This window comes from Pseudonaja textilis, chromosome 2 (genome assembly GCF_049901715.1).
Source record: "Pseudonaja textilis isolate UNSWEBS1 chromosome 2, rPseTex1.2, whole genome shotgun sequence".
Classification (NCBI taxonomy): Eukaryota; Metazoa; Chordata; class Lepidosauria; order Squamata; family Elapidae; genus Pseudonaja; species Pseudonaja textilis.
Window position 1 is genome coordinate 241,108,933 of NC_141991.1, and position 13,142 is coordinate 241,122,074.

At 36.2% G+C, this 13,142-nt stretch overlaps 1 protein-coding gene across 19 annotated transcripts in view; it reads right to left on the bottom strand.

Moving 5' to 3' along the window:
- Positions 1 to 13,142, bottom strand: part of NEDD4L (NEDD4 like E3 ubiquitin protein ligase) — a 301,315-nt gene that overhangs the window by 53,840 nt on the left and 234,333 nt on the right. For all 19 annotated transcript variants that reach the window (XM_087927427.1, XM_087927425.1, XM_087927423.1 and 16 more), the window contains 3 exons: positions 9,104 to 9,236; positions 6,623 to 6,796; positions 2,462 to 2,536 (listed from right to left, as the gene is read on the bottom strand). In XM_087927427.1, coding sequence (XP_087783553.1) covers positions 2,462 to 2,536; positions 6,623 to 6,796; positions 9,104 to 9,236 — 382 coding nt within the window. The remainder of the gene's footprint in view (positions 1 to 2,461; positions 2,537 to 6,622; positions 6,797 to 9,103; positions 9,237 to 13,142) is intronic.

Sequence of the window (13,142 nt, forward strand, 5' to 3'; positions counted from 1 at the left end):
GGGGGTAGGGAGAAACCTTAGCTGCTAAAAGGAGAAAAATGCTGTGCATATTTTTTTTTACTGTTCAATCACATATAGGAATCCCAGATTAAAATAACGAAGAGTTATATTTTTGCCCGTGAAATTTGCCCCAGGTTAGTGTGAAATTTGTATTCCCAGAAAAAAAAAAATCTTTGTGGAAACAAGATAGAATAAGTGAATAAAGCATGTTGCAATATAATTTTCATATGGATTAAAGTGAGAGAAGACATATTGAGGATTACAGCAAAGCATCCAATCCAAAGATACAAGCCGGAGACCTAATTTAGAATTACCCAAGACCTACATGTAACAGAGATTCAAGTTTGCACAGAAAGAAGAATGCGTAAATAATTGTTTGATCCATATCCAATGTGAACCAGCCTTATCTTTTCTATCTAGGACAACATCTGTTCCACCTCAAATGTTGGACTGCAACATATATCGGCCCAATTAGCATTCAATCACAAAAAACAGGTTCAATGAGGTTAAGATTCAAATCATAGTGAAGTGGCTCACAGATACTCTGTTATTATTGATATTTTGTATTGTATTTTGTTTTGTATTTGTATTGTACCCATGAAGCCCAAAGTTACCCAAAGCATATAAAATATGCATTTCAGGATAAAATATACATAGCAATGACTATTTCTTGATGAAATACTTTTTGAAATACATACACTGAAATTTTATATCTTTTCTTTTCTTTTTTTTAGAAATAACTAGAGTGGAAAAACTCTGTTTCAAGGGTGACATACATATTTTAAATATACCCCTAAATAAAAAGGAAACAGGAGAGCATGGATCTGAAAATGGACTGATGCAAAAATGATGACAGCAAGCTGCTCAATTGGGCTTATTTGTAGGAGAAGAGCAAGCAGAGGTAGTGGGCAGAGTTAAACATGTCATTAGCTAAGCATCCTTACCAGAGGTGGTATTCAGCAGGTTCTGACCAGTTCTGGAGAACCAGTAGCGGAAATTTTGAGCAGTTCGGAGAACCAGCAAATATCTCCTCTGACTGGAGATTTCCCCTGCCATGCCCACCAAGCCACACCAACAGAAGGGGTAGTAAAAAAAAATTGAATCCCACCACTCGTCCTTACATTGCCACGAATGATTCAAGTCCAACTTCTCTTAAATTCCATTGATCTTATCAGGCACCAATTTAGTACTGAATTTCAATTGACCAGATTCTTGGTTATAGCCTTGAATCAAGCTTCTGCCCCCCACAACTCTCACCTGCTCTTCTCCTATAATTTCCAGGTATGGTTCCTCCTAGTAAGCAAGAAGTTATTTTATTTTGTGTAAATCGGCTTGATGGATAGGCATTTCTTAAAATATGCCCACACTGCCATTATGTGACCTGAGGGGGGGGGGATTGTCCCCCAAATAAAGTGTGGTACCTCCAACCCCAGGTGATATAAAGTACAATCAATGGTGTTCATTTTAGAAGGGCAAAAGCAAAGGAACATTCAAATGAATCAACAATTTAAAACAAATCTTTAAATAGCAATAAATCCCAACTCCAGGATTGTGGAATTAGAGATGGAAGGCCTAAAAAAAAAACCAGAAAATTTTGAGGGAAAAATGGGGGGAGAGAAAGCCCCCGTTTTCCCAATTTTCCACTATTATGTATGTGGAATACATATTCTTTTAAAAAAAGAAAACACTTTTTAGATGGTTGACAGGCTTCTTAATGTTTGACAGGAAAACTCTTTCTGCCTTATCAACCTTCCCTTTCCTTAGAAGCTCTCTTGAGACCATGTCCTGAGTCCCTCTCTCTAGCAGATTCCTACATTTCTATCTTTGTACAAATGACTACAAACTACATTAAAACCACTAATCCAGAACTGCCTGGTTTTTAATTGAAATGGCCTTCATTCACAGACATAAACCCACAGCTAAACCTTCTGTCTGTTTGGAAGCTAAGCAGGTATGATCCTGGTTTGTACTTGGATCTGTCCATTTTTGACCAATTTTTTTAGACTGGACTGGAAATGTTGTGTTTATGGTAAAGAAAAGTACATAGTAGCCACGGGGAGTGGGAGCTCAACTCAAGGACAACAATTTTTTTGTACACATGGAAATACATCTATGGTTATTGTAAACAATCACCTTCCAAATGGGAAAAAAAAACCCACCAGCACTGAATTTCAAGGATGGTTGAGATCCTCTAAGCCCATGTAGCAAAGTGATGATACTACCATCATAGAAAGGATTTTTCCAGCCAGTAGAAATGGTATTTTTGCTCTGCATTTATTGAAGTTAACTAGCCTTTTGATTAAACTCTCTTTCCCAGAACTAGGCATTGATATCCATAGCAAAAAACAAAAAACAAAACCCTCCTATGCAGCCAAACGTATTTTAATAGAAATGCATTCCTAAAATTTGCTAAACAAACAAACAAACAAACAAATACAATAGCCAAGAAATGTCTACTTACCAGTGATAAATGTGACTGTTCGGCAACAGCATCAGTTACACTACAAGATCTCAACCTTGCAGAGGGATCTCTTTGCTGGAATAAAAAAAAAAAGATTGTTTTATATACATTGTGACTGCATCCTATATACATTTTTCCCTGGCATCCTATAGCCTTCATTCATCCACTTGGTAAGTTGACCTTTCTTCCAGCTAATAGGTTAATCTACCCTTCTTTCGCTTGATTTGATTGCCAGAAAACTTACTTTCCATTTCATGAACAATATCTTGAATTCAATTTTAAATGGCAGAAATATATACATTATTAATTTATATATAGTATTGGAAGGAGCCAGCATGGATAAGATAAAAATGGTACCCTTGCTGGAAATTTAATTTCCTCAATTCTGGGCAGACTGTTGATAGGACAAAATAAATAAGGTGGAAAGCTATTCATGAGTGAAAGAGAAAAAAAAAAGATTATTTCACGAACATTCACTTTTCCCCATCTTCAGTGATTCCATTTATTATTTGGGGAATGTGAACAATTGTCAGTATTTTCTAAGGATGGTACAGAGAAATAGCTTAAAATCGTATGAAGCATCTTGCAAGATGATGAAGATTCTTGCAAGATTGGTGAAAAATATTTGCCTTTGAAGCATGTACAATAAGTAACTTAAAATATGTTTCCATGCCAGAGTTGTGCTTCCTTACTAGTAACAGAGTCCTCCTATTTTTCATAGTGGAACACTTAAATTATACATCAAATAAATCCACTTACAAAGGAATAATTCCTCAGTACAATAAAGATAGTCCTCAACTTATGTCACAATGGACCCCCAATTTCCTATTGCTAAGGAAGACAGTTGTTAACTGAGTTTTTACAACTTTTCTTACCACAGTTATTAAGTGAATCACTGCAGACATTAATAACATGATTGTTAAGTTTCCTTATTGACTCTGCTTGTCAGCAAAAGGGTGATCAGGTGACCCTGATTTATTTAGTCATAAATAAATGTCACTTGTCAAGCATCTGAATTTTGATCACGTGACCTTGGAGATACTGCAACTGTTGTAAGTGTGAAAATCAATCATCACTTTTTTCAGCGCCATTGTAATGTTGAATGGCCACTACACTCATCATAGGAATATCAATTTAAGTAGAACTTCACAGCCTTCGGACAACAAAATAATCTTTTTTGGAATGTTTTCTCTGAGCTTAACATCCCTATTTGTTGAGGGTCAGGGTTGTTAGCCAGATAAGATGTGAAACTGATATGTTGCCTAGAATGTCTTAAATGAAGGATTTTTGTAGGAAAAAGGATTTTCTTAGGAAAAAGCATAAATTAAGCCTTCATAGAGTACACCAATTCTTTTCATATCAATAGGAGCACAATGCAATGTAGCAAAATCAAAGTGGAAATTTAGGAATGTCAAATTAATTTTGATAGATTTCAGTTTGAAAATTCGTATTACTGGAAAACTAAATGAAATAGATCATGGGTAAAACTGATTTATTCTTAACTCTCCATTAGACCGAACCATTATAAATCTATAATCACAGCTATCATTAGAAGCTTGGTTAAAATGGAAATATATTTCCATTTCACTATTCAAATGCAAGGATAAATTTGCTCTATTAAATGTTTATCACAGAAAGAACAGAGACAAATTCCAATGTGGTTCAGATTAAGCAGTTTTTTTATCTTAATCTTCATAAATCATTTGAATAGTAGCATGTTCATTATTTTTTAATCATAAGGAACATTACTTTTACATAAAGAATTTACATCTTGGAAGTCTTAAAACTTTGGTATTAAGATTTAGGAGAGGAAACTGAATGGAGCTAAGAATGCTGAAGAATTCCTTTTAAATACATTTCAACAAATCATAAAGAAATGGTTTTGAAATGTCTAGAGTAGACTAGTAATTTACTGGCAGCATTATTTTCCCATCATACTGCATCATATTAATCTAAATCATTTTAGACTGAAGTCATGAGCAAGTTTTGGTGTCAACGTCTGAAGTGTTTGATTAAAAGTTGATGAAATTGAGAAAATTTCACAAAATGTCTTGAATGAGAATGCTGCAGTAAGTCAGCTGTTCGAATTTCCTAAAGTACAAAAAATGGCAAAACTGAAGTACTTCCTAAAATACACAAAATTAAGAAACTAGTTCAACTTAGATTATTAATAGCTAGATTTGTTTTTACGATGGGACTGCACAAAGAAAGCACAGCATTGGCTCAATGGTAATCCACAATGTGGAAATGGCACTGAAGAAAGAATTATCTCAACAATTTTTGTTTAAGAGATCCTCTGATAAAGATCAGGCTTACTCATACATGAACACTATTTAGTATTGATATTAATACATGCTTTCCTGATAAGTTACACCCATCAATTCAAATGTCATGTTGGGTAATGTTTTTATTCTCCTCAACTGTATTTGTACATTTTATACTCCTTTATAAAATATAAATTTTCTTGTTAATTATGGATTACATATTTTTGTTCTTTCATAATATTGAATGTTGTACAGACATTTCTTAAGGCCCCCCCCCCACTTTAGTTTTGAAAAAAATATTTTCTATACTTTGGTTTCTTATTACAGTACTTAAATGTTAAAAGGGCAAGGTGATGTGCTGTCCCGTTAAATGTATAAATGACAATTTGCTAAAAGAAACTTCCATTGAAACTGAAACTGTTGTTTATAATTAAAACAGCCCAGTACAATTCTGTATGGTTTGCCAATTGCACAGTGGCAGATAGGACAGCGCTGCAGAGGGTTAATGTCATTGCCAAGAAGATCACTGGTTGCCCTCTCCCTTCTTTGGAAGAGCTTTATAGCTCTCGCTACCTTAAGAAAGTTCAAAACATTCTCAAAGATCCATCTCATCCTGAGAACCCTTTTTTCGAACTATTACCATCTGGCAGACGGTACAGGATAATGAAAACAAGGACAAATAGGCTGAAAAACAGTTTCTATCCCAGGGCAGTAGCTCTATTGAATTCTACTGTATAGTGCAGTGTTGGTGCGGTGTCGGGGGGTTTCGGTTCAATGTGTGGAGTGTGAACAATATATGTTTGTGTTTATTTTCACGGTCATGATATCCACTTACGATGGTGTTTGATTTCATTGTACGAGGTGCAATGACAATAAAGTAAACTAAACTTACACTCACTGGTGTAATATTCATCCCAGCCCATTAATGCAGTTAAGTTAAGAAAGCAAGCCAAACAACCTTTTGATGCACTAACATACTTATCTCAATACACAGGTGTTAGTATAAATTTTCCAGTTGTATGCCACATTTATATATGAAAATAAATTATTAAAATTGTGAATGAGGACAAATGTACGTGTCCCAGGATAATGATGCAGAATGCAATGTGGGTGAGTCGGTCACCGAGAGCAGAGGTTTATCTAAAGAAGTTTCCTGAGGATGGAGAAGTTCAGCGCGAGTCTGATAGCTCAGAAAACTAAATCTCTGGTCCCTGTGAGGGAACCAGATTGGATTCTGTTAAAATTATTATATGAATTTAACTTCTAAAATTAAAATTCAAAAAAAGGAAAGAAAATTCCACCTGGTGTTTATTTACTTATGTCAATGAAGCATTCAGAGAACTTCTACTTGTTTTATCAAGTCCGCTAAAATTATGAGTAAGAATAAAATCTCTTCCAAATGAAATCACAATACACATTTAATAACATAAATATTATTACTCATAAATATTAATATTATGCATAAATATTAATATTATTACCAGTTATGGTCTTTACTGAAAAGTAGGCTGACTGAATTAGGATCAAAATTGCTTTGATTTATTTGCTCAATTTGCAACCTTGAAAGATGTATGGACTTCAACTCCCATGATTGGCTGGGGAATTCTGGGAATTGAAGACCATACATCTTAAAAGTTGCCAAGGATGAGAAACTCTGGCTTAATTCAATGACTGAATTCTGTGGAAATTGCCCTCAGGGTAAGTATGCTTTGCATCATAATTGTGGAGTAGAATGGTCCAATAGTTTCAATTAAACTAAGACAAGCAAAAATACACCCTTGTAGCCTGAAGCACCATATCCACACAACATTACCAGTTGTGCTGACTCGGAGGTAAGTTCTACAAATCAGAACGAGCATGTTAGAACAGTAGTAAAACAAAAGTTCAAGTCTCTTACAATTATAGAAGAGAGTTGTTCCCCATTTGAATCTGGAGTGATCTGAAGTCTTCTATTCAATTCCTCAGAGAACTCCTGAGGGCTGGTCCGAGAGACAGGGGAAGCAGGAGGAGGGGGCAAGGACAGGCTCAAGGAATCGCCACTGTTCACTTCTTCAGAAATGGTTTCCCAAGGCTGATAAAAAGAAAAGGCATCAACAATGAATATGCCGATCTTCTCTACAATTTGCTTGGCTATCAATTAAATCTAAACATCAATTATATACTTTTAAGACTTAGAGCACAATTAACCTCTGACAATCAACTTTGGCTCTCTCTATAGATCCCGACAGATGAGGGTGTAATTAAGAATGTGCAGAAATGGATAGACTAACGCTTACTATTAAGGACAAAGAAGAAACTGAATACTTTTTGACATGGGACTTATTTTATCCATGGTTAGACAATAAAAACATAAGGTAGAAATGCAGGGACATAAAAAGGATAAATGTTAAAATGGAAATTTGATAAAATAGACAAGCTAAATATTTTACTGTGTTTCTCATATAATAAGGCTGGGTCTTATTTTTTTTTTGAGCCCCGAAAAAATGGCTAGGCCGTCTTTTCGGGGGTGACTTAATTCCCCCCTCTGGCATCTTCGGGCGGGTGGGCAGCGATGGCTTGGATGTTGACCTTGGCGTTGGTGGGGCACTTCGTATCGGGCACCATATCCAGGTGTGCAACAAAAGTACTTCCAAACGGCAGGCCTCCACACCATTCCCCCCCCATTTTGCATGTTTTAATATAGGCCTTAATATGGGGGGAGGGGCTTAATTTCATTTCATGCCTTTAAAACATGCTAGGACTTCCTATTGGGGGAGGCTGTATTGTTGGAGAAACAGGGTAGTTATTATAGTATTAATGTTATTGTGATGAATGCTATTGTAAACATTTTTATTACGATTGCCTAAAAACAATTGTACCCAGACAAAACACTGTTTGATTGGAATAGAATTTTTATATGTTATACAAATAAAGTAAATAAAACATGAAAAAAAAAACTTTGGCTCTCTATATACTATACTTTGAGGATTGTGTAAAACATTATTTCTCAACCTTTGCAACCTTATGATACTAAGGTCTTCAACTCCCAGAATTCCCCAGCCAGCATGCATGCTCACTGGGGAATTCTGGGAGTTGAATTCCTAACATTTTAAAGTTGTAAAGTTTGAGCAACCAGGGAGAAGTACAGGGAGAAAAAAATAAAGCTGGCAAATAGCAAAAAGCAGGGTTCATACAAAGGATAAAAAAGTGTAGTTCTCCATAACCATAGATAGCAATCAAGGAAACTATGAGAGGTGTATTTATTTATTTAGTCAATTTATTTGCGACCCATCTCAACCACAAGGTGATTCTGGATGGCTTACAATATTAAGAAGAATAAAACATGGGAACAATAAGTATACAACAGGAGCAAATACTATTAAAATGTGAATTATCAGCTATAAATAAAGCGAAAAGATGGGGGAAGGGAGTAGGCTGAGGAGGGAAGGAGGTTGGATCTGTTATTAATCAATTAACACCTCCAGCATGATGTTACTCCATTGGAGCCTGGTCTTCAGGCTCTTGTGGGAAGTTAAGGTGGATGGGAGCTGACCTCACTCTTGGGCACAAGATGTTCCAATGGCTAGGAGCAAAAGCTGAGAAGGCTTTTCTCCTTCCAGTTGTCTCTCCCCGCCTACTCTTTTACTTTTATGTCCTAGGACATGGATTATTGAAGTATTTATACTTCTGAGGAGTGGAGGATAACATGTGTCCTAGAAAATACACACTTTGATGGCTATTAAATGCTCCATAAACTTACACAATTTATTCCCTATAATTTCCTTTATTCAGTAGAACAGCAGTCTACTACTCTTTAGCGGAGTCTATTCAGAAACTCAATCCGGTTGTTCAGATAGTTTACTGTTGCAAACATAGCACTACTTTTCTGCAGGATTTTGGGTTGGGAATGACATTTAATCAGTAGAAGGGGCCCCGATTGGTGGTTTAATGTTTTATTATATTTTATCTTTGATAGCTTTTTATTAAGTGATTTTAGCAGCTTTATGCCTTTTATGTTGTTAAAATGTGAGTTTGCTCGATTCGTTTTACAATACCATGGCATATACAAATTTCAATGGATTAATTAATCTAATTCAGTTTTTCTTCTTAGCTCAAGTACCATTAATAATCAGAAAAAGATGACACAAGAGCAATCATTTACATTATTTCAACATGTCTGTTCTTTAACTCTCCTTATTTGTGTACTTCAGCCCTATCTTTGATACAAATTTCATTTGAAAACCTGTAAGTCCAAATTAAGGCATTTTAAAGGGTCATTTTGGGTTAGGTCATGAGAAATCAGGGTGGTACATAAGTTTTAACACGGCAATAAATAAACAAATGAGTACATTTAGTTGGCCAAAACTATGAAAGGATCCATTTCAAATCCTGCACGTACTTCAGGGGCATCACCACTCTCCAAGGGCTCAGGGTCCAAATCCTCACTAATGTGTCTCCTTGATCGAAACCTTCGGTGGGCAGCCTCTTGATTTATCTGCCTGATATTATTGTCAGATTCAGAAGCCACATCCCTGAAATGTCAACGGTTGGTGAAAGAGACATGAGTCAGAGAAGGAAGGAAGACATCACTAGCTGAAATACTTCCAAGTTAATACAAACACCACACACACACACACACACACACACACACACACACACACACTCACTCAGCTATTAAAATGTCAGAGCCTCTCAAGTCTCTTCTGCATCTGATAGTTATTAACAATGGGAGACAAATGATAAATTATGTCTCAAAATCTCTGGCAACTCAAATTGAATAATGATCAGTTTGTCCTTCAAAGCAAATAAAAGCTTGTTGTCTCAAGCGATTAGCCTGATTAAGGGTAAATTTCAATAATCAAAGCAGCAACAATTCAGAACGAGGTCCAAGCTGATACAACACACTTGAGGCCGTGTATAATTTCAGCTCATCCTGTTGCCTTATTGATACAACTGTGTTTGTTGTGCATCCTCTTTAATTCAAGAGAAGATCATCTCATGTTCTATTCCTTTTTTTTCTCTTTTTTTTTTGAAGAAAATTGGTTTTAGTGAATGTTTTAACTTACTACATCTTTAATAATAGTTTGGTTCTGCATGTGAAATAGTCTCATGAATGATTTTTCTGGGAATTTCTCACTCTCCCCCAAGATTTACTGGATAAGTTGGGTGGCAATAGGAAACAATAGAAGATAAAAAAAAACCTACAGACACAAAGACATAGTTGTGTTCTGGATGATCACAATTATTTCATATAAACAAATTTTGGACACAGTATGTTTCATATCATATTTTAGCTTTCACCAACTGAATAAATAAAAAATCCATAATTTTGAAAAGGATCTACAGGTTACTGTCAGACAACATGTTGTCTATACATACATTTCTCAGTTTGGTTCCTGGCATTCCCAATTAAAAGTTCACACAGAGAAACTACATAAAACCACCACTGGTATAAAACACCATTCTCAGAGTAGATACAGCTCAAGAGAAGTTCACAATTCCTCTCTATTCTGCCTGGTCTGCCTGTACCAAGAATACTGTATCCAATTCTGAGCATTATAATTTAGAGAATATGTTCTCAAAATAGAGGGTACGCAGAGGAACCAAAATGATAGGGGCCTTTGTAAAAAGAAAGCTTATGATAAATGTCTGGAGGTCTTGAGTGTGCTTAGCCTGGAGAAGATTGTAAAGCAGAGATGTCAAACTCAAGTTCTTAGATCTGGCCAGTGGGGCCATCCTGGAAACAGTGAAGTGGTGCCTCTGCCAGCGAAAACAAGAGCTTGGGAGGGCCGTGTGTGAGCTCCATTTTCACCAGCAGAGAGCTAGCAAAACATACTAGCAAAAGTGGCGTTTGATCACACGAGTGACATCGAGCTTGCCATGCCCCTCCCCCCGGTCATGCCCACCCCTGGTCCTCCTAGGTCAAGCACAACCCTGATGTGGCCCTCAATGAAATCGAGTTTCCTGCTGTAAGGAGACATGGCATTTGTCCTTAAGCGTCTGAAAGGCTATCATGTAGAAGATGGGGCAAAATTGTTCAAATTTATTCCAGAAGGCAGGAAAAAGAAGCAGTGGATTTCAATTAGAAGGAAGGAATTTTTGGCTGAATATCCAGGAAAAAAAAATTCTACTAACAACAGCTGTTTAGCAATGGAATAGCGTACTTAAGGAATTGTGGGCTCCCTTTGGCTGGAGATGGTTACAAAGGCTGGATGGCCAGTGGCAATAGTTTGGAGTAGATGATAACCAAGGTCTCTTCCAACCCTCACATTTTATATTTCTAGAATTTGCAATGTGACACCCCATAAATCTTTGTGACTACAAATTCCGTAATACCAGCTAGTATGGTAAACGAGCAGGAATATTGGGAGTTGTAGGTAAAAAGACTAATGGAACACACTCTATTGTAGAAAGATGGAACTTATTATATTGGGCTCATAGGTATCTTTTAACTTATATGTTCAAATACTTTTACCCTTAAATATATTCCATATCACAATCCTTTTATTTGGTTTAACACTTTTAACTTTCAATTGCTATCAATGCCACAATCTTAGATTTAATTAAATCAACTTCCCCGCCATACTGAACAGCACAGCTATTTTAATAATTTGGTAAACAATAATCTATCTAGGTTATTTCTACAACTGAATGTTATAGGAACCAATGAAGATCAAACAAACAAGCTGGAAAAAAAAATCAAATGGCATAATGAGTCAGACTCAAAGGATAAACAAAACACTTTTCCTGAAATATCTGTATCACAGTGGACAGAAGCAAACAAGCAAACCACTTGCTTGTAAAAAAAACAACAACTCTGATATATAAAATACTGTATATCCAGTCTCAGAAAGGATTCAGAGTTAAACTTTGAATGTGAAGAATTTGTGATTTAAAGGCTAATGAGCTACATTTTCTTGCCTGCCTCATAATGATTATTTACCCTTCCAAAAGAATTTCCAGAATTCTCTTTGATCCTGTCCAACCACTTGCTTCTAGTTCTTCAATCTCTACTTTACTTTCATTTATTAGTATCAGCCTTTAGATGTTCAAAGGGCCCTGTTAAGGCATGCAAATCGTGAATCGCTTGAGCATAAATCTCATGTCCAAAGAACGGGCTGGTTAATAATCACTATTTCATCACTGCTTCAATCACTAAAAAGGGTCAGAAACTAGAGGCTACTGAGCTTTAAAGGGCCCTGTTCCAGACCAGAGATTAAGTTATCTCTCTGTCTCTCTGTATATGTGTGTACATATATTGTGGGCTGTTGCAATAGTGGAAATCCACAGCCCTTCTTTAAAGCATTATTTTTATTTTGAAATAAAATCAAAAGTATACACAATGGTAAAAAAGAATATACTGTATATATAAACCATTTTTGTTCCTTTTTACAACCCTGTAATCTCTTAGTTCAGGTAGAGTCAGGGCAACTGACGGAGCCGAGCATTTACTGGCTGGATGCCCTTGCTAACCCTATGTGGAGTTTGCAGCAGATATTTTTTCTTATTTTTCCCTAAGAGAGGAACATCTGTCTCTACCTAGGATTGAATTCGCAACCTTCCGAGTGGGAGGCAAGCTTCTTCACTGGTAGCCCCCACTGCTCACACCTAAAAACCCAGTAATGGCACTAAAATAGAAACAAGGGGAGCTATTTTATTTCAGGCGATAGTTTACGGAAGCATCACAAGCAGGATTCACAAAGCATACATAGTAGTTCATAAAGTACAGGACCAAAAGATAGAAAAAAAATAGACATCTTTCCCCTTGTGAAGAGAAGGAAGACATGCCACACTAAAGAAAGCCACCATTTCCTTCCACTCCAGTATGCAGGCCATGAAACAAACACAGGAGCAATTTCATTGAACATCAGGAACAACCTGTTACTAACAAGAGCAGTTTGACAGTGCAATCCATGAGCCAGAGAGGTCATGAGCTCCTTTCATTTATTTTATTTATTTAACAAATTTATTTGCTGCCCATCTTGTGGCTCAAGATGACTCTGAGTGGCTTTTCAGTAAATGTGCACAATCAAAGGTTACACATCCATTTACTGGAGATTTTACAAATTGGAATCTTGTACTAGCTGGTCCCTTCAAAATAATTCTATCAGCAAAACATGTGCAAATCATGAGGCTGTAGCTTAATCAGAAAAAAAATGCACAGAATGTGAACAAAACCCCTAAAAACAGCACCTTTCTATGGAACAAACTGAATATGTGGCACTGTGTAATTTTCTTTAAAATGAGAATTTCTTCTAGCTGAATAGATGTGTACATCATTAACGTCTTCCAGATTTTAGCAATCTGCTGTGTTTAGAAGTTTGCTTGAGAGGCATTTACTCATAATGCTTTAAAAATGATTTACTGTAATATGGCCTTACTGTTTCCAGAATTGTTTACAAAGGTCTCCACACAGGCATCCAGGGTTGTAAAGTTTA